The sequence below is a fragment of the Olea europaea genome, chromosome 15 (genome assembly GCF_002742605.1).
Source record: "Olea europaea var. sylvestris chromosome 15, O_europaea_v1, whole genome shotgun sequence".
Classification (NCBI taxonomy): Eukaryota; Viridiplantae; Streptophyta; class Magnoliopsida; order Lamiales; family Oleaceae; genus Olea; species Olea europaea.
In genome coordinates this window covers 26,240,141-26,262,652 of record NC_036251.1, presented here as the reverse complement: position 1 = coordinate 26,262,652, position 22,512 = coordinate 26,240,141, and the positions used below count along the sequence as shown (strand labels likewise).

Below are 22,512 nucleotides of genomic sequence, written 5' to 3'. Positions count from 1 at the left end.
AAGGAGTATAAAGATTGTTTTGCTTGGAAATATGAACAAATGCCTGGTTTAGATAGAGACTTAGTGGAACATAGATTACCAACTAAGCCTAATTTTAAACCTCATAGGCAACCTCTCAAACGTTTTGCTCCTAATGTACTCCCTGAGATTAAGAAAGAGATAGAGCGATTATTAAAAGCAGGCTTTATTAGAACAGCCAGGTATGTCGAAGGTTGTCCAATATCGTGCCAGTACTAAAAAAGAATGGTAAACTAAGGGTGTGCATAGACTTTAGGAATTTAAACATAGTCACACCCAAAGATGAGTATCCAATGCCCATGGTAGATTCTTTAGTAGACTCAACTGCCGGACACGTCATGTATTCTTTCATGGATGGGTATTCAGAATACAATCAAATTTATATAGTTGAGGAGGACATACACAAAACTGCCTTTAGATGCCCTGAGTTTTTAGGATGTTTTGAATGGGTAGTCATGCCTTTCGACCTGAAAAATGCAGGAGCAACTTATCAAATGGCAATGAATTTAATTTTTCATGATATGATAGGCAAGTTTGTTGAAGTGTATGTAGACGATATAGTGGTCAAATCCATTAAAGAAGAGGACCATTTCGAACAATTAAGATGTTCATTTGAGCGAATGAAACAATATAAGCTAAAGTTGAATCCCTTGAAATGTGCATTTGGTGTTAATGCAGAAAACTTTCTTGATTTCTTGGTACACAAAAGAGGGATTGAACTTGATAAAAATAAAGCGAATGCCATTCTAGAGGCCAAACCACCTATCAACAAAAAAGAATTGCAAAGATTTCTTGGCCAAGTAAACTTTTTAAGACGCTTTATTTCTAACTGTGCAGGGCGAACTAAAGTCTTTTCGCCACTCTTAAAGCTGAAAAATCAGGACGAATTCGTCTGAAAAGAAGAACATCAAAAGGTTTTTGAAAGCCTGAAGACATATTTATCAAGTCCACCAGTGTTGGTGTCACCAATCCAAGGACGGCCAATGAAAGTGTATGTATCGGTTGAAAAAGAATCAATAGCTGGAATTGTCGCGCAAGAAGACCAATTTGGTGAAGAGAGGGCGATTTACTACTTGAGTAGACGGTTAACAAAATGTGAATGTAATTACTCTGCTATCGAAAAATTATGTCTTGCATTGTATTTCACATGTACAAAATTAAGGGCTTATTTACGGCCCGTAACGGTTTATTTGATTTCTAGAGTAAATTTGATTAAGTATATGTTCTCTCGCCCTATTTTACACCAAAGGGTAGGCCTTTGGACGTTAGCTTTATCAGAATTCGAAATACAATATATACCCCAAAAGGCAGTAAAAAATCAGGCTTTGGCTAACTTTCTAGCCAATCATCCATGCCTTGACATGCCTGAAGAAATTGAATTAAAAATCAATTCGTTCGAGCTAAAATCTTGGGTGTTGTATTTCGATGGGTCAAAAACCTCTAAAGGTGCAGGAGTAGGAGTAGTATTGATAAATCCTTTAGGGATTTGCTATAAGTTCGCATTCACTTTGGATAGGATGTGCACCAACAATTAGGCCGAATATGAAGCCTTAATCGTGGGCCTAGAACTAATGATAGATATGGGGGTAAAAAATGTAAACATTAGAGGCGATTCTCAGTTGGTAATTCACCAACTGATTGGTGATTTAAATGCCAAAGTGATTCCATCATGAGTCAATATGAAATTGCCAAGAGTTATTAGAAGAATTCGACCAAGTAGAATTTCAGTGCGTTAATAGGATACACAATGACGTAGCAAATGAGTTAGCCCAGATGGCCTCAGGGTACTCGAAGGTTTTAAATTGGAAATCTACTTGTGAATATGGAACAATATTGCCCGTGATCCAAAGAAGGGCGAGAAGGATTGAACTTCATTGCATACAAGATGGAGATGCAATGGATTGGAGAGCAGAGATTAAGGAGTTCCTTAAAGAACATAATAAAAGAGATAGTAGAAAAATGAAGTTGCGTTTGCTAAACTATGTATTGATAGATGAAGAGTTGTTCAAGAAACGCTATGATGGTATACTGCTAAAAAGTGTAAGTTTGCAAGAAGCCAGGACGATCATGGCTGAAGTGCACGAAGGGATATGTGGAGCTCATTAAGCTGACCAAATGATGAGATGGTTAATTATTAGGAGTGGATATTTTTAGCCAAAGATGGGAGAATTATGCGTTCAGTATGCAAAGAGTTATTTAGCATGCCAAAAGCATGGTCCAATACAAAGGGCGCCAGCATGAGAGATGACACCTATTATTCAACATTGGCCGTTCAAGGGTTGGGCAATAGACCTGATAGGGAAGATTTATCCCCCATCGTCCAAGCAACATACTTTTGTTATAGTTGCAATCGATTATTTCACTAAATGGGTGGAGGCGATACCTTTAAAGGAGATCACCCAGAAGAATGTCATAGAATTTATCCGTGATAACATCATTTATAGATTTGAAATTCCACAAACTTTGATGGTAGATCACGGGACATCTTTAAATGGGGATCAAGTGAATAAATTTTTGAGCGAATTTGGAGTTAAATTAGTAAACTCCACGCCATATTACGCTCAATCCAATGGGCAAGCAGAATCTTCTAATAAGATTTTAAAAAATATCATAAGGAAAATGATAGATGAAAATGCCAGAAATTGGCACGAATGTCTGAACAAGGCCTTATGGGCTTATAGGACGTCGCCTCGGTCAAGTACCAAAATTACTCCTTTCCAACTTACTTATGGACAGGAGGCCATATTGCCTATGGAAATCAACATGCAATCGATCAGAGTGTATTTGCAACATAAGTTAAGTTATGATGAGTATACCGAATCACTAGTTCAAAACTTATTAGAATTGGACGAATTAAAATTAGACGTCCTAGATAAATTGCAAGTTCAAAAACGAAGAATGGATAAATTTTATAATAAAAAAGTTATAGTCAAGTCGTTCAGCCTGGGCGAACTGGTTTGGAAAACAGTACTCCCTTTGGATAGCAAAGATCCAAAGTATAGCAAATGGTCTCCCAATCGGGAAGGACCATATAAAGTGAATAATGTATTGCCTAATGGAGCCTATCATTTGGAAGATTTAGACGGCACCAAGCACATGAGGTTCATTAATGACAAGTATTTGAAAAAATATATTCATTCCTTATGGGAAAGTGAACAAATAAAAACGTAACCAAATTGCATTTGAACGATTGTAGAGTAAAAAGGGCCAGAGCGAAATACGTTCAAATAAATTCCTTTATTATCAAATGTTCATTACAAAACTGCGAAATACAAGATGCTAAATGCTCTATAAACTACGATTAAGAGCAAACTAATCTCCCGGTCGATCGCCGAGTAAGAGGGTATACTTGCCCTGATCGCCGTCCTGATCGCACTGCTGCAAAGGCAAGCAGAGAGGCCGAGAAGCACTCTCAGCAAGCAGAAAGGAAGATGAAGCGCCCTCACATCGCCTTCCTAAATGCATCGCTGCAACGACAGGCGAGGAGGCTGAGAAGCACTCTCAGCAAGCAAGGTGGCCTACAAGCACCCCAAAAATTACCTTCCATCATTGAACTCCTTGTAGGGACGGAGACGATTGGAAGGACTTTGCTGCTGGTCAAAGAATATTTTCTATACCTCCCATATCAAAGGTGACATCGAGAAAGATGGCAAAGTGGGCAGATCAGATGATCCATTTCCATGGAGAACGAAAGCTTTTGATTGATTGTCAAAAATGCCAAGCAATGACAGCAAATTGATTTTTTGAAAAAGAAAATGGAAAGTATGAAGTATATGTGCATTTATAGAGAGATGAAGGTGAAAAGAGAGAATATAATGTGGATTTATAGTGGGTGAAGGTGAAAAGACAGAATATGAGCAGCCATATTCGTGTCTAGTAAATGTGATTAAATGGCCCAAAATCGGGCAGAAATATCAAAAGAAAATGTGCAAAATTTTTTAGCATAAAGCAGTTAAGTGCCTGAGTGATTGACGATTAAAAGACGAACGTCAATAAATACACAAGAAGCTAAAATAGTTATTCATTGACAATGATGGCTGCTGTTATATCAGTACAAGGTTACAAAGGGAAAGTTAAATGCGAAATTACAAAAAGAAAAAGTTAAGGCATTATATGTCTTAATTACAATTTGCCCTATACCGAACGAATTCTTTTCCTAAGTTTCCTCCAGTCCTCGTTCTGTCGAGAAGAAGTGATGTTCAATTCAGCCACAACATCATCATCAACTTCCAACTTCTTGTATTGCTCGACCAAAGACTTAGTTCGCTCAATTCCTTGGGAGGCATTACGCTTTTTAGCAGCCATTCTCGCCTTGCAGTCGTCCATCTTGGCTTGAAGCTCCTTCGTCTGAGCAGCCAAACTAGTCATCAAAGAGTCTTCAATCATGACTTTGGAAGAGATTTCTTTCAACTCGTCCTCAGCTTTGTTGATCTCCAGAAGCAAAGACTCTTTTTCAGATACGGTGCGAAGATATTGAGTACTTTTGGCCTTCAGTTCAACATTCTTGGCCAGCAAGGAGAGGACCTCGGAATGGATAACTTTCAATGTCTCTTTAAAATCAGCAGAAAGATTGAGCGACGGAAGTGTCAATGCTTGCTTCAATTTCGCGTTCAAATGCTCAAGCTTATCCTTATGCCTGACAGCACTAGCCTTACCGATGTCCATATCCATGAAGGACACATACTCAAATATCGACTGCTTGAGGAACTTCATATCGTCCTCTGAAGAAGAAGAAGGACAACTGGCTGAAGCAGGGCGAGATGTTTTGACTTGCCCTCAGGAAGTAAACAAGTCTTGAATGGAACGCATAATTTTATCGGCATCCTGCAAAGAAAATCGCCAATATTGAAGATTTCCACTACACTAAACAAAGTGGAGGTAAAAGTGAAGCAAAGATTACCTCATCAGCAATCTTGGAAGATGGCATATCCCCAGCCAAATCTGCCACCTGTGGCTCCACCATTCGTGAGGACTTCCACTTGTCTAAGCAAGAAGACCTTGCCGCAATGGGCAGACTCATGGGAACATCTGCAGAACTCAAAAGGCAACAAATCAACACCAACAGCACAAGCAAAAGTAAAACATCAAAAAATGAATTACCTTCTACTTCGACGTTTGGGGGGTCAACGCCCTCGGAAGAAGGTGGCTCGTCCATTGGTTGTGATGAAGATTCTGGGACTGAAGATTTCTCTTTAAGCATAGTCCTTTCATCAGCTGGTGTGGACGAAGCAGCCCCAGCAGAGGATGATGGAGCAGGAGCTACCAACACCAAAGCCTTCAAGGGAGAGGTTGAGCTTTTCTGAGAAGTCCAAATAAACTATCAGCACATGGAAAAGTCTCAAGTATGGAAATGTATGCTTATGAGTAAACCAATTTAATTACCTTTCCCCTGAGGATGAGAGGGGTATCATCATCATCATGAGCATCATCCTCCAAAATGGGAGATGCTGAGGCTGGTCATTTGCGGCTTGGGGCACTTTTAGCTGCAGTGGGCTTGGCAGGAAGAGAAGTCGATGGACGGGCATATTGTTTAGCACGAGCAGAGGAAGAGGGACTCCTAATGGATACAAGTGTGACCAAGACAAGGGAGGTGGAAGAAATATTTGGCTGGTCTAGTGAATGGAAAACACAATTGACATCAGTCGCAAACAATCTGCGCTTCACTGACGGCCAGAGTCATTCAAAAAGGGGATGGATGGCACGGCTAGGATTGAAGGGGGCTAATAAAAAGTTGCTCATCAAAAGAAGATCGCGAGAATTTATAGCCTCTGCCTCCGCCTTATTAATGGTGTGGAAGCGGTCTATCAAATTCTTTGAATAGCAAGGGGGAATGGGCCAAATTTGGCCAAAACCAAGTTGGCGAGCAAAAAATTGGGGAACATATATTTCTACCCCAGCCTTGGCATTGGTCCCAGTCAAAATATCATGAAACAAGGAAGTGTTCACACTATCCATAGTGGATGGAGGTTGCACATAATCTGGAGTCAAAAAGGGAGGAAAAGGAAAGAAGGAAGGGATTGAATCCAAAGTATAAAAGAATGAAAAAATGTCCCTTCTGGACATATTTACAGGAGTCAGGGGCTCAATGGCTAGCCCATAGCAGCTAGCAGAAGTACTGAAAAAAGATGGAGCACCAAGCGATGGAAAATAGACTCTCAACCACATTTGAGCAAACCAAAGAGGCCCACTGCCAGTGGGAGATGCACCATTCTTCAATTGGGATTGAAGAGAAGCCATGCCTCTATAAAGGGCAGCTAAAAAGAAAGAACATAAATTCAGAGGCCTACCAAGCGCCAATTCGTGCGCTATGGGTAAATAGCTCAGGGAGGGCTTTATGCTTGGCACACACAAAATGTATTTACAAAGCCAAATCAGAAGAAAGGCCACTCGCTCAGTATGCGAAGGCTCAGCGCTCGAGTGGTTATGAAGGGTTTGCAGGCTTGAATAAGACTCGGTGAGGCCTTTACCAAATTTTGGGGCGACACCAGAAATCAAAATACTAGGGAAAATGGTATCGCCCAAAGGTGGCAGATCTACTAGGGCCCCAACATCCCTTAAGGTAATGGACATGGGACCAAGAGGAAAAACAAAAGTATTATACTCAGAAGACCAAAAACTTAAAGCGATTGGAAAAAGTACTGGGCCAAAAATAGGGGGTTGAAGAGAGATTTCTAACAAATCAGAAATCCTAGCATTATCAAAAATTGCCTTAGCAGGACCATGGTCCACAAGGCGAGCATGCTATCTCCGAAAAAGGACATCAGATTTAGGCCAAGTGCGAATACCTCTTTCGCGAAGTGGCCCCAGCGGCAAGAATTTAGAAACGGAGGGCCCTGAGTGCAAGGGAACAGCTGATCGACCGTCGCTTGTTCGATGGCCTCGGCATTGTTGAATAAAGGACCTAGATAGAACTCATTGAGTTCGACATTGGCCGGTGCAAGGAAGTTCGGAGTTACATATGGCCGAGTAAGGAGTTTCTGAAAGTCTTCGAAACTGAAAGAGTCACCAGACTGAGATTGTGAAGCAGCCATTAGGGACGAAATAGAGTTTTGCAGAGTTACGTAGCAGAAAAGCAAAGAGATGAACAGTAATATTGCGAGAGAGACGCGAAAAAATGAGGCGTGATTTAGTGGTGCAATAAAATAACATATTTGGGGGTTATAAGGGTTTGCAAACGTCGCACCTTTTCAGGCTATGGAAGAAAATAATGATTGAAATTCTTGAAAATTTCGAATGTTGCTGGGAAACACAAAGTGAATATGGCAAAAATTAATAATTGGTTTTAATTCTGCCATATTGGGGGTAATTGTTGACACACAAAAAGTTCAGCCCAAGTCGAATAGTTCAAGGAATGAAGCCCAAGTGGAAGGTCCCCAAAAAATCAAATAGCCCAAAGAACGAATCAATCAGGCAATGCAGGATAAAGGCCCAAATAGGGAAGCCCATGAACGCGGTAATAACATCTCCCAAGGTTGCAAGTCGCCCAAGATTTGAGCGAATGAATTGCCATGCAGTCGTCCAGAGTTGTGACCGTGCTCTCATCCAAACATTCGAGTCGCCCAGCATCTTAGCAAACATAAGATGTTATGGTTACCCAAAAGTGCAGTTAATAAAGCAGTTATTGAGTAGTCCTACCACGTCCCACGATTCAAGGAATTCAATTGAAGACGGTTGAACGACAAAAGTAATGGCAGCAGTTAGAGAAGGCAGTTTCATGACAAATTGGTCACTACAAGGAAAGTGGGCAGTTATAGAGCGATCAAGTAGTTTTTAAGCGGTTGATCACGAAGAGATCATCCAGGGAATATAAAAGGAAGTAAAGACATATAGCAAAAGACCCCGAATCAAACACTCTCAAACAGAGAATATGTAACTTTCAATTTCTTAGTTTAAATTTAAACACTTCTTTTACAGTAACTCGTGTGCTTGCGCCCCTTGGAGGCATTCTGTTTTTATTTTCCAATTGTAAAGTCATCGTTAATAAAAAAACCCCTTTTTGGGACTTTGTCTCAAGAGGTTTGTCCCTTACACAATCATCTGATCCCTTTTTAATTGTTAGCTACTAACCCGCGCGAAACACTATCAAAATATGTTTTTGATGCTATTAATTTTTGTTGGGAATAACATCGATAATGTGCAAATTATATTCACAAAAGAATACCATTTATTTGCGTGCAATCAAAACGTAATTTTGACTTACCGAAATAGGATTGGAGAAGCAAAACATAAAAGTTACCAAATCCAAATGCATGAATATGAATTCATCTCTTTGGACTCTTGAACGAAAGCAAGTAATTCTTTGAATCAAACCTCGCAGAACATACATGTAAATAATGTTAATCAGTTTCTGAAATCAAACCATAATTAAGAGAAATAAGAAAACGAAGAAAAAAAGATGAAGTGATGGATTTTTGGCCGAGGCAATTGTTTGACACTTTGTCCTTAAGATGAATTTGCCCTGCAACAGTGCTAACTATTTTTCGACAATCATCTCCCAAAATACAACGATCATGTCAAGCTATAGGAGCTCTTCAAATGACTTCGACCAGGGAACTCGAACTGAATTCCCTCTTTACCATAAACATGACTTTGACGCAAGACATAATCACTTCTACAAAGTATTTCATGTAACTTGACATGAAATGAATAATATGGAATTATGGAATGAATTGGAATTAAAAATACACGTCCAAGGGGTCCTAAATATAGAAGATGAATGGTTGTGGGTAAAAGGACACACCCAAAATTCAACATTTTCCATGAAAAGTTGTAACCCTATTGTCGCTAGCTTTTTGCAATTCAACATTTTTCATAAAAAGTTGCAACCCAATTGTCGCTAGCTTTTCATTGACCCATTGCTTGAGCGACGGTCTTACCCGCTGAATTTTGATTTCCTTCAAATATTGGACCACATTTCTCATTCATACAAATTAGTCTTCAACCAATTTCCAACAATTTTGGGACTTAAGAGACCTAGAGAAACTAATACTCGATTTTCAACTTGTAAGTGTTCATTTTTACATTATTTGCTTGGCGATTAAATGATAAATCTTAAAGTGACATACTGTGAATTAATTGAGTTTCATGGTTGTTGGCCACTAATTAAACTCAATAGCTTATGTTTTAATACGACATGCTTGGGAGTCCATTGATGTGAATATTTGCACATATTATTTTCTTGGATTACCTTGTTGCCTTGAAATTATTTTCAAAATCTGGAGCATGGTTCGAGCATGATATTTAGTGAGAGGGAAAACATGGATTTAATGCATGTTCAAATACCTTGCATGTTGGGGCTAGCTTGTAAGACCTCGAGTCTTTGAAGGCGAGCCCTAGCTTTTGATTTTCTTATCATTGAAAGCGAGCCCTAACTCGTGAATTTTTTATTATTATCAAAGATAGCATTTTATGAGTCCTCAAGAAAAAGAGATGAACGACAAAATCAAAAATTAGTTGTAAGCTCAAAATCATTCTACAGTCTTTGTGGTGAGTTTTCAAAAAAAAAAAAAAAAGGTTAAGGCACAAAATCACTGGAGAGTCGCTCGATGTATCAAAATTGTCCAAGGGCTAGATGGTGAGCAACAAAACAAAAAATTGATTAGAAGCTCAAAATTACTCTATAGTCTTAGTGGTGAGTTTTTAAAACCAAAAAATTGGTTAAAGCTTAAAATCATTGGACAGACGCTCAACACATCAAAATCGTTCAATAGGCTAGGCGGTGAGCAATAAAATAAAAAATCGGTTATTAGCTCAAAATCGCTCTATAGTCTTAGTATTGAGCTTTTAAAATAAAAAAAAATTGATTAAAACTCAAAATCACTAATCAGGCTCTCAACACATCAAAATTGTCCAAGGGGTTAGACGGTGAGCAATAAAAACAAAGATTGATTATAAGCTCAAAATGGCTCTACAGTCTTAGTAGTGAGGTTTTAAAATCAAAAAATTGGATAAAGCTCAAAATCATTATACAGACGCTCAACACTTCAAAATCGTTCAAGGGGCTGGGTAGTGAGTACTAAAATAAAAAATTGGTTATAAGTTCAAAATTGCTTTATAGTTATAATGGTGAGCTTTTGAATCGAAAAATTGGTTAAGGTGCAAAATCATTAGACAGACACTCGACACATTAAAATCGTCCAAGAGACTAAGCAGTAAGCAACAAAACCAAAAATTGGTTATAAACTCAAAATCCTTGTAAAGTCTTAGTGGTGAGATTTCAAAGTTAAAAAATAAAAAAATTATTTAAGACTCAAAATCACCATATAGGCGCTCAAATCGTCCAAGGGGCTAAGAGGTGAGAAATAAAATAAAAAATTGGTTATGAACTCAAAATTCATTCTACGATCCTAGTGATGAGCTTCCAAAACTACAAAATTGCTTAAGACTCAAAGTCATTGAAACTCGTGATTAGCACGTCAAAATTGCCCAAGCGATTAGGTGGTGAGCAAGAAAATCCAAAGACTGGTTAAAGCTCAAGATTCATCGATGGAACAAGCATAATTAAAATTTTCTAACGAAATGCGAAATTACACAAACTATTGTGTAGCAAACAATGTAAGTTTTTGAAGACCGTGGGTAAAAAATATTAAAACATTGAAACAGGTGGGACAACTACCATACAAGACGGTCAATCGATTATCTCCATTAGGTCGATTGTTCGACTAGCCGTGACACTATCCGCAATTGATGGGCCAACATGGCTGATCGACCAACTATGGTTGATCAATTGGTTACGATAATCGATCGACCAACCCTTAAGGGGTCGACCAATATTTAACTAGCCCCTATACCATCAATCGACCATCGACGCCATTCTACTCTCGTTGTAAAAGTGACCTGTTTGATGTGGATGAGGAGGATTTTGAAATTTCTTGAATATAACAAGTGGATAAGGTGCTAAAGGTGATCGGCCTATAACTCTCAAAATATGTAATTGCTTTGGAACATAAAGGAATGGACGATGACTATCGGAAAGAGGTAGAGGGGCTAGTGATGCTAGATGGAATAAATGATGTACAACCAATCAAAGATGACCTATTGATAACCTTTATGGTAGATCGAATATTGCTATGCTAGCTTGAATGTCACTATGGTAGCCCAGACACTGCTATACTAGCTTGACTACCGTTATGCAATCCTGACTGCCGCAATGGTAGAACGACTACCATTATATTACCCTGACTACCGCTATGATCGAGTGACTATCGCTATGCTACCCTTACTATCGTTATAGTAGATTGACTATCGTTATAGTAGATTGACTATCGTTATAGTAGATTGACTATCGTTATGCTACACTAACTAACATTATGGTAGATCGACTATCTATTGATAACCTTTATGGTAGATCGAATATTGCTATGCTAGCTTGAATGTCACTATGGTAGCCCAGACACTGCTATACTAGCTTGACTACCGTTATGCAATCCTGACTGTCGCAATGGTAGAACGACTACCATTATATTACCCTGACTACCGCTATGATCGAGTGACTATCGCTATGCTACCCTTACTATCGTTATAGTAGATTGACTATCGTTATAGTAGATTGACTATCGTTATGCTACACTAACTAACATTATGGTAGATCGACTATTGCTATACTAGCCCAACTGTTACTATGGTAGAGTGACTATTGCTATGCTATCCTGATTTTCATGATGCTAGACGACTCTCGCTATGATAGATCGATCATCATTACTCTCAACTGTCTGAACATCTTTTTTAATTGATTTATAACTGCTTGACAACTATCATTGATTTTACTAACTGTCTGGTGGGTGGAAACCTTCCATTCAAGTCATGGGTGAAAACTATCTGGTAGATAGACATGCTATTCTAGACACGTAGACAATAACCGTCTCGTGATTACACGACATCAAACATTTATAGATACTCCAAAGGTGTGAGATGTATGGGGCTCGGGTTTTCTCTCAGGATATTTTATCTCCATTTTAATAAATCATTTTATTCAAAACCTCATAACTAATTCTCATGTCGGAGTTACAACGGTGGAAAATGCTCTAGCCTTTTTTAGCATGTGTTTAATTGCGTAGCCTCCTTGCTCCACTAAGGAAGTCCAAATGTCGTTTCAATATTATTTTAGTTCCTTACTTTTAATTACATATTTTTGAAAATTTTAATATTACAAAATTTATTCAAGTTGGGCTAAATAAAACATAGAATAGAAGCTAAATAAGAGTTTATTTGATTGGCTTTATTTTCCATGAAAAATGTCATATTTCCATCTAAAGTTCTACTTTTTGAGTGTTTAGTTGACTATTCTTTCCATGAAAAATATTTTTAACTTTTGGTAATATGACCATATTTTTCTAAAAAAAAAAAGGAAAATATTTCTTTAAGGAGGGGTGATTTTTATTTTCCGGATAATTTACTCTCTCTTTTTCTTTCTTATCTATCCAACCACTTTCATCTACTCGTCAATAAAAAATGGACAAGTATACTACTTTTTAGGTTGAAAATTAAATCAATAACACATATTTAATTAATAATTTTCATACAAATAAGTTCTAGAATATTGAATACCCTGAAATTTATTTTCTTTCTATATAAATTTCATGATCACAATCAAACACACTCTAATTGAAATATACGGATATAGTCCCATTAAATTTATAATACATTTTTCTCTTTATTCTTTTTAATCGCATATTCTTAAATAAAAAAATATTACACATAAATAAAAAAAATTTCATTTTTTTTCAACCATACAAAAAAAGAAAAAGAAAAAAAGACCATTACAAGGATTGAACCTGTCTTGGAGGGTTCAATAGTTTTTGAGGTTGGATACCATGAGGCTACTATGGGCTTAGGATGGTGGCATGAGGTTGGGGAGATGAGATGGGGAAGAGATGTGATAGAAGGGAAAGAGTCAAAGACAAGAGAGAGACACTCATTTCTGTTAAAGTGTCAGAATCTTTAGTGGGGTGGGCGCACCAAGAGTCAAAGACAAGAGAAAGAGAGACACTCTTTTATGTTAAAGTGTCTGAATCTTTAGTAGGGTGGGGCGACCACGTGATAGGGCGGCGCACCATCCACGTGCTCGCCCGTCCAATGCTGAGGGGCCACCTTGACGGATGACCCCACACATCTCGGGAGTATGTTGTGGGCCACCCGCTGAGATGACGCACCTTGATAGGGCGATCGCACCGCCACGTAGTATGACCGCCCTACCAAAGATTCTCTCAAAGTTAAAGATATTGCATATATTTTGACAAGGGCTATTTTGGGAATGGAGGCTACTAAGGGCTGTTCGTTTTAGACAACAAGACATTATCTTAGGACTTAGGTAACCAGAAAATGAACAAAGTTATTTTGCTTTGCCATTGAATATTGAAGGGAGGTCAATAGACCTTATAGATAACCCACCAAAATTTTGGATTGGTGCTCCTTGTGTGCAGCCAATACTAAATCACATATCAAAATACGTGATGGACTCACTAAATTATGTTTATTTGCTTACTTCTTCATAATTACCACTTATAAGTAATTTGTTAATCTTTTGTGCAGGGTGGTTTGCATCGGATATCATTGTTCGAATTTCCCACTGGAATTGATTTCAACTCTCTGCCTGATAAGAGATTTAGTCTTGATTCATTTATTGCCATTGCACTGAATCAGTTGAAATGGAAATTTGAAAGAATGTCCATCTATCTTGTTGGACATTGTTTATGTACTGCTTTTTAGATAGTTTCTAACTTTTTGTTTTTGATATTTCTGAAGTGCTAAAGTCGCCCAAAAGATGCTTTGACAAATCTGATGCTTTCTTTGCATCTGCAATTGTAAAATGAAGGATTTCTCAGCGCATGGACAAATTCTTCTATTGGACCCCTGTGACACAACCCTGGTAAATATTTCTAGTTGATCATGAAAGCGTCATGATACCTTATTTTTCTCATTGCTGCCTTCTCATATTATTTTACAGATGAGGCGATCAAGCTCTAGCATTTTTCCCCGATCGACATTCTTCTTTTGTTGAGAAAGTTTAGCCTGCTCTCTCTAGGTTACGAGGTACGATCTCTTCAATAGTCAAATTATGGATTAACTTTCCACTTTGCCTATGTTGCTTTAACATGATATTTAAACCCTGTTGATTGTATATTATCACAGATGATTTATACATATACATTACTTTTGCGATTGGCAATTGAAGTTTTTGTTGTAAATGTTATGCCCTAAATCTAATCTACCTTGGATATAAATACTTTTTTTATATAATTAATGCAATTTTATGACAGATTTATTATTTAATTAATATTCAATTAAATTAAATAATAGAGTCTGTAGATTCAAATCTTGATAATTTTTTAATCACAAGGAGTTGTGATTGTGAGATACAAATTATATATGATTGAATATTAAATTATCTGTGATCATATGTAACAACGAGATACAGATATCGTTATTACGAATAAACCATCATGTGTGGCATTTCTTACTTGTAAAGTAAGTAGCTGATCTCACAAACTAAAGTGTGGTGACACTTAAATGAACGCGTGGATGTTTGTTATAGAACAAAATATTGGAGATCCGCTGGAAAATTCCACATCGATAACTATATGAGTGTCATTGGTTAATCTCCGACACTCGGTAGTGGAATTGGTACTTTGACTCGAGGTCATTATAGTGCCTTATATGAGGACAATAATACTTTGACAGTGTTGGATGTTGTTTAACCAAGGGCCACTAATACGACATTGTTCGGGTATGTCAAGAATCGTATGAAGGTTGTGAATGATCAATAAAGGATCTGTCACTCTTAGATAGTAAGAAATTGTGATATGCATTTCATTCAATTAAGTCGATAATGAAATCATTGGCCAAGGTATGCTCAAAAGTCGAAAATGAGTTTTCGACTTATATTGACTTGGTAGTAGAATTAAAGATATGATCGAAAATCAAGATTGACATTTATCCATATCTCGTAATTGATTAGATCATATTGACAAAGGGATTATAATTTCATGGTAAATGAACAAGTTTGGTTTTGTCATACCACATGACATTTTCCGTCATATGTATTACTCTGACATATTGCTAGACGTCAATTTAGGACGGTGAACGTGAGTAGGTGATAAATTAAAATGGTGTTTTAATTTATCGATTTTGATTAGATCAAAATAATAATTCAAGTCGCTAGGTAACGTGATTGGGAACCTGATGGGTCACACATAAAAGGAGAACCGAAAGATTGTGTTATACTAATTGATTAATTTAACAAGCATTGGATAAATTAATTAATTGTGTTACTTGTTTATCGACTCGAATTAATTAATTGGATTAATTAGTTCATGGATCAGATTTAATTAAATGGGTCAATTAAATCTTGGACTGGGTTAGGAGATGGGCCAGGTCCGTTTGGATTTGTATAAATATGTAGCTAGGGTTTTGGATCTATAGAGAAAATTCATTATTCTTGTTAGCACAAGAAAAATCATAATTGTCACAATCTGTTTCTCTGTGTGGATTACAATTGGAGGCTAGACAATTGGACAGCTGTGGGTGGCGAATCAAGATCGTTGGAACGAAAGAATAGCAATGAAGTTTACAGATTTCATAAAAGGTATAATCTCTATCATAGTTTCTATCTAAACACAAAGCAGATCTTTGATGGAAATTTGAAATTTATTTTATTTTCGTTGCGCGTGATTAAGTAGATTCCCAACACTTGCATCCGGACTTTGGGTGTCACCTGGTTACTCAGAAGAAGTTGCAGTAGCCCTAGCCCAAGCCCTAAGGAACTGTATCGAAAGGTTATGTCGGTATCTATCCGTTTTTTGGTAGACCTACTTGGTCTTTAACTGACAGTAAGTTTATTTAAATTGACAGAGTTCTCAAAAGTCTTTCATATATGAGATTTGACGATGTATTTTCAAGATACCATTCACTTACACAAAGTGAAGAGCTGTTCAGGTATGGAGGTATATGTGTTTGGTCTTGCGAGTTGTTGCTATGGCTGTATTTAGGCATTCGAACTATAAGAGTTGTTATTCAAATGTATTCATTTTAAAAATTATGGATATTTTTATCACATGTTAAACCATGTTATACATGATCACAACATCTATTACAATGGAGTCTGAAAAATCAGTTCTCCGTCTCAATATTTGCAAACTGGCATTTCAATGGATATTTTCTTATTGTTGAAACAAAAATTTGAAAATTAGACTCTTGCTTATCGTTGCTTTGATGATCTCCGATCAATTCCTTAGATAGGAATATAGGGATCAATGGCCAAGTGATGTAGGACTGGAGAACCCAATAGAAAAAAAAAATTCTAAACTAAAATCAAATGAGAAGAAATACATTTTATCTTGATATAGTACCTCAGAAGTGCTGAATAACCAAGAGTGATCATTTATAAGTGTTAGGTTTAATTGTAATTGACAATTCTGTGAATAAAAGGATCAAATTGAAAAAGTATAAAAGTCGATAGAAAAAACCGAGTACTTCAAGAAATAGCTAGAGCCATACTTCATGACAAGGGGATGGCAATTCATTTATGGGAAGAAGCCATTACCACTATACGTCACATAGTTAATAGAGTATATTTTCAACCTAAAATGGATAAGACCCCTTATGAGATTTTTGAAGGGTAAAAAATCTACTGTAAAATACTTTCGCGTGTTTGGCAACAAGTACTACATTTTAAGGGACAGAGAGAACTTGGGTGTAAGTTTGATTCAAAGAGTGATGAGGGGATCTTCCTAGGATACTCTAGGAACAATAGAGCTTATCGAATATACAATTCGCTCCAACACCTATTCAACCCCACCCCCCTTGTTCTAGGCGTTATTTGGATCGAACTACATTTTATAAGGAATATAGGTTAGTGCACAAACTCCAGAAATCGAGGATAATTGCGCACAACATAAATCCTGCAATCTAATAATTAATTGAAGGACAACAATCCATTTCTTACATATTTTCTACTGTTGATTTTGAAATTGGACAGGTCTTTCCCTCATTCGGTTTATCAGCATTTGCTTTTTCAATTAATGCGATTTTTCAGTGTGAGAAAGAGTGCAGGGAGTCAGGCGCCATGGCGCCCGATTCATTCTATATATAGCTGGTGTTTTTCCCCTTCATAAGAAAATCCATTTTTTGGAGAGAAAAGTGAGAGGGCTTGGATTGAATTTAACAAGTAAGAGGTTGTTCTTCTTGGGTATAAATTCAAAGCTATTTTCTTTTCTTGGGGATTAACTTGAGGCTTGTACAAGTAATCCAATCCATTGTTCTTCATTTATATATTGAAAATCATTTCTTCCCCATTTTCTTGTTCTTCAAGTGGTTTGGAAATTTTCACATTGTCAAGCTTAATTTCTTGGTTGAAAACAGAACAGGAAAGAAATTGAAGACACTGCGATCTGATAACGGTACTGAGTATACAGATGGTGCTTTCAAGGAGTTCTGTGGTAAGGAAGGCATTGTGAAACACTGGACAGTTAGAAATACACCGCAACAGAATGGGGTGGCGGAAAGACTGAATTGCACATTTCAAGAGAAATCGATGTGTATGCGATCCTATGCTGGTTTGGGCAGAGAATGGTGGGCAGAGTCGGTTGCAAATGCTTGCTACATAGTGAACCGGTCTCCACATTCAAGGTTAGATGGAGATGTACCTTACAGGGTATTGACAGGAGAACATGCAGATTATGAGAAACTCAGAACATTCGGATGCACAGCCTACTATCATGTCAACGAGGGAAAGCTCGATGCGAGGGCCAAGAAGGCTATATTCTTGGGGTATGCAGCAGGTGTTAAAGGCTATTGCCTTTGGTGTGTAGAGGATTCTAAGTTCATAATCAGCAGAGATGTTACTTTTGATGAGAACTCCATGATAGCTTCGTTGAAAGCTATAGTGCCCGGTTGTGATGATGTTGAGACTATAATGTCTCAAGTTGTTGAGATAGAACCTAGAGATCAATCTGATTCTAGGCATGTTCAAGAGGAGCATCATACAGACACTCAAGATGAGAGTGATGATGGGCTTGAACAAGAGGCAGTTCAGCAAGAGAATATACAAGCACAGCAACAACAACAGCTTGCAGACAACTTGGCTTCTTCTAGGCCACGCCGTATTTACAAGTAAGTTCTAAAGTTGGGGTCAGATGAGCCTTTGAGGCACTATGGGCAAACAAATTTGGTTGAGTATGCACTCTCGGTGGAGGATGATGAGCCTACCACTTTCAAGGAAGCTATTTTAAACAACAATAGCGAGAGTTGGTTGGCGACAATGGAAGAAGAGATGGAATCACTTCACAAGAACCAAATATGGGAGGTTGTCCCATTACCTATAGGTAAGAAAGCTATTGGTTGCAAGTGATTGTATAAAAAGAAGGAGAATCCTACCAAGCTCGGTGGTACAAAATTCAAAGCAAGGTTAGTGGCTAAGGGGTTTGCACAAAGAGAGGGAGTTGACTACAATGAGATTTTTTCTCCGGTGGTCAAGCACACTTCCATTCGGGTGCTATTGAGTATTGTTGCTCATCATGATTTTGAGCTGGAACAACTCGATGTCAAAATCGCTTTCTTGCACGGGGACTTGGATGAGGAGATCTATATGCATCAACCTGAGGGCTACAAGGTTGAAGATAAGGAACGTCAGGTATGTCACTTGAGAAAATCACTATATGGATTGAAGTAATCTCCTCGGCAGTGGTACAAGCGTTTTGACTCCTTCATGCTAATGCATGGTTTCTCCAGAAGTAAGTATGACTGTTGTGTTTATATTCGGAAACTTCAGGGAGGTAACTATATCTATCTTCTTCTATACGTGGATGACATGCTTATCGCTTCGAAAAGCAAGGTGGAGATAGATAAGTTGAAATCCCAACTTGGTAAAGAGTTTGAGATGAAGGATATGGGGGCTGCTAGGAAAATACTGGGTATGGAGATCAGAAGAGAGAGGATGAACCGGCGAATGTTCTTGAGTCAGAAAGGCTACATTGAGCGGGTTATTGCTAGGTTCGGGTTGCAAGGTGCAAAGTCGGTGGTAACTCCATTGGCTCCACATTTCAGTCTCTCTGGTAAACAGTCTCCTACTACAGCGGAAGAAAAGGTACGCATGGATCGTATGCCTTATGCTAGTGCAGTTGGCAGTTTGATGTATGCCATGGTGTGTACACGCCCAGATATTTTACAGGCGGTGAGTGTGGTCAGTAGATTCATGGCGAATCCGGGGAAGGCACACTGGGAAGCTGTGAAGTGGATCCTGAGGTACTTAAAAGGTACCGCGGATACGGGTCTATATTTTGGTGGAGATGCATGTCATATAAGTGGGTTTGTGGACTCGGATTATGCAGGTGATCTAGATAGACGGCGATCTACTACTGGATATGTGTTTTGCATACATGGTGCCCCAGTTAGTTGACGATCGATGTTATAGGCTACAGTTGCTCTTTCTACTACAGAGGCCGAGTATATGGCCATGGCAGAGGGAGTGAAGGAAGCATTGTGGTTGTGGGGTCTTCTAGATGATTTGGGGATTGAGTAGGATTGTGTGGACTTGTGGTGTGATAGCCAGAGTGCGATTCACTTGGCTAAGAATCAGGTTCATCATGCTTGAACCAAGCATATCGACGTCAGGTATCATTTTGTGCGTGATGTCATAGAGGAAGGTGATATTTCACTCTCGAAGGTACACACAAATGAGAACCCAGCTGACATGTTAACCAAAGTGGTAACGGGTAGCAAGTTTCAACATTGCTTGGACTTACTTCACATTAGTCCATGTTGATATGCCCGAGAGGGCATGGCCCTTCGAGGCGGGGTTGAAATGAGGTGGAGAGTTTATGAAGGTGGAGGTGAACTACGGAGGCTTGATCCCGAGATTTGGGTACGTAGGCAACCATGGTTTGAATGGTGCAGTCGAGTTTGGCGCTTGTTGCTTCTTCTTGTGTTCGTCCAAAATTTGATGTCGATCAAATGATGTACGAGGTGGAGAATTGTGAGAAAGAGTGCATGGAGTCAGGCGCCATGATTGGGCGCCATGGCGCCCAAAGTATGAAAAATGGTCCAGTGATGCAGGCGCTATGACGCCCATGGTTCTGATCGATCTTGGCGCCATGGCGCCCGATTCATTCTATATATAGCTGGTGTTTTTCCCCTTCATAAGAAAACCCGTTTTTTGGAGAGAAAAGTGAGAGAGCTTGGATTGAATTTAACAAGTAAGAGGTTGTTCTTCTTGGGTATAAATTCAAAGCTATTTTCTTTTCTTGGGGATTAACTTGAGGCTTGTTCAAGTAATCCAATCCATTGTTCTTCATTTATATATTGAAAATCATTTCTTCCCCATTTTCTTGTTCTTCAAGTGGTTTGGAAATTTTCACATTGTCAAGCTTAATTTCTTGGGCAATCTTTGGGAGGTCATTTTCCCAACATTCAGTTTACAACTGAAGTAATGGCCTTCGGTTCTTTCTGTCACCTTAGTTGATTATTATGGAGGTAATAACGTCACCCAAAAAAAGGGGGAAGGATGCTCTCAAACCATTAGGAAGGGGTTTGAGATCAGATGTCAAAGAGTTCGATGTAGAGATTCGTATAGTTCTTGAACCTATAGCAGCAGAACTTCAAGCATTATCATGGATTACAGTAAGTTCAGCGTACTTGGAAAGAAGATCGGCTTTGCCTTTCCATTGTGATATGGTTTTAATACTAAGAAGACTTCAACATTTTGCTGATAAAGCACTTTCTCGGCTTCCAGAGAAGGCACAACCGTAAAGCTGTCAACGTTCAATACATTCTCAAGTCTATACTGTGCTCGGTCAGTCTTATTTATGTGTATAATTAGTTGTAGGAGTAATTTAATCAGACCTACTGGATGTTGGCCACCCACCTAGGGTATTAGTGATATTGTGTTGAACTAAATTGATTGAACTAAATTTCGTTTTCTGGCAAATACTCGTGTCTTCAATGGATGTTGTCGAATGTACTGCTATCCATTTTTCTTTTTTTCCGTTTTATTATATATTTGTATTTGTATTTCGAAGCAATGTTGTTTTTCATTTGTCTATTTGGTTTACATATTCTGTTTTCCTCGTGATGAAAATACACAATTATAGAAGAAAAGTGTAACAATAAGAAAACAATCAATTCCAATGAGTTCCGTTCACATACAGATTTTTTACAAACTAGAAGCTGAGAAATGATGGATCAGCCTTCCATATTCTATTCACACACAAATACTAGAATTCAGAACATGGGTATTACTAACAACAAACAAACGACACTCGGACGGGGATTTCCAGTAGGGTTAACTACTAGTACAGTCTCTGGCCCAAAAAAAAAAATAATAATAATAAAAATAATTTACGAATGAGCAAATCTCTTGACGATCATGGCCATGTACTTCCCTTGGTGCTCTGCAAGAGCAAGTTCGGATTCATTTGGTGGCCTCGTGCCATCCCCTGAGAAAACTCCGGCCCCATAAGGCGAACCTCCTCTAATAGAATCCATTTTAAACATCCCTGCGCCAAAGGTGTATCCAATTGGAACATAGATCATACCATGATGGGCTAATTGTGTTATTGCTGTCCATCTGCAAATCGGAACATGATCAATAAGGATTAATCTATTTTCACAAAAGAAAGATGAAAGAGAGGTTGACTGATGTGTATATTGTAATAAATAAGTAGATGAAAAAGTACTGTTTTTAAAACTGTCCAATAATAAAATGTCTCGTTACAATGTGGCATGATTGTGATCAGTAATTCCCTCGCTAACTGGACAATCATAAAGCCGATACATCCAAAACCAACTCTATTAATGAGATCAATATGAATGAATCGAGTGACGTTGCTTCTTTCTCTATGGAAAATTAGAATAGACTTACGCAGTGGTTTCTTGTCCGCCTCCTTGTGTTCCGGTGCTGACAAAGAACCCAGCAGGGATTCCAGCAAGTTTCTGCTCACTCCACAAATTCCCGGTGGAATCGAAAAATGCCTTCATTTGTGCAGCCATGGAGCCGTACCTCGTGGGAAACCCGAATAAAAAACCATCGGCTTCGACCAACTTGTCGACCGATATCACCGGAATCTCGTCCCCTTTAGAGGGCACCTTCATTTGCTCCAAAACCTCTGGTGCCAAAATCTCTGGAGCCCTATACAAAATCCCTTCAACACCTTCAATCCCATCAACCCCTTTCTTCATCCTCTTGGCCAGGCCCTCTATATGTCCATACATTGAATAAAACACTATGAATATTCTCAATTTCTTGGTGGTTTCCTGCTGAATCACTCCATCCTGAATTGGGGCTGATGTTTCAATTCTAGGGTTTTCACCTACAATTGAGATGGATCTATCACTCACTGGAGCTGGTCCATCATGATCAGGTGTACCCAACGGTGTCCTGTTTTTACTTGGCATACACCCTCCTCCTTTACCCATATAATCCAAGAATCAATCTTTACCTAATTTTCCTCGAAAATCTCCGAAGTTGCCCAATATTGTAAGATGATTCTTGGAAGAAATGAT

At 38.4% G+C, this 22,512-nt stretch overlaps 1 protein-coding gene across 1 annotated transcript; it reads right to left on the bottom strand.

Annotated features, from left to right (window-relative positions):
- Positions 1-21,109: 21,109 nt before the first annotated feature.
- On the bottom strand, positions 21,110-22,474 carry LOC111410669 (probable NAD(P)H dehydrogenase (quinone) FQR1-like 2). The gene is made up of 2 exons (XM_023041126.1): positions 21,872-22,474; positions 21,110-21,577 (listed from the first exon to the last, which is right to left on the bottom strand). Exons 1-2 carry the CDS (start codon positions 22,423-22,425, stop codon positions 21,349-21,351), a joined length of 783 nt encoding a protein of 260 aa, XP_022896894.1. The 5' UTR covers positions 22,426-22,474; the 3' UTR covers positions 21,110-21,348.
- Positions 22,475-22,512: the final 38 nt, after the last annotated feature.

Bases quoted from the DNA above. Each gene is read 5' to 3' on its own strand.
- LOC111410669 (XM_023041126.1), bottom strand. From the start codon at position 22,425: ATGGGTAAAGGAGGAGGGTGTATGCCAAGTAAAAACAGGACACCGTTG. The intron at 21,578-21,871 runs GTAAGTCTATTC...TCCGATTTGCAG, and splicing joins GGCGGACAAGAAACCACTGC to ATGGACAGCAATAACACAAT.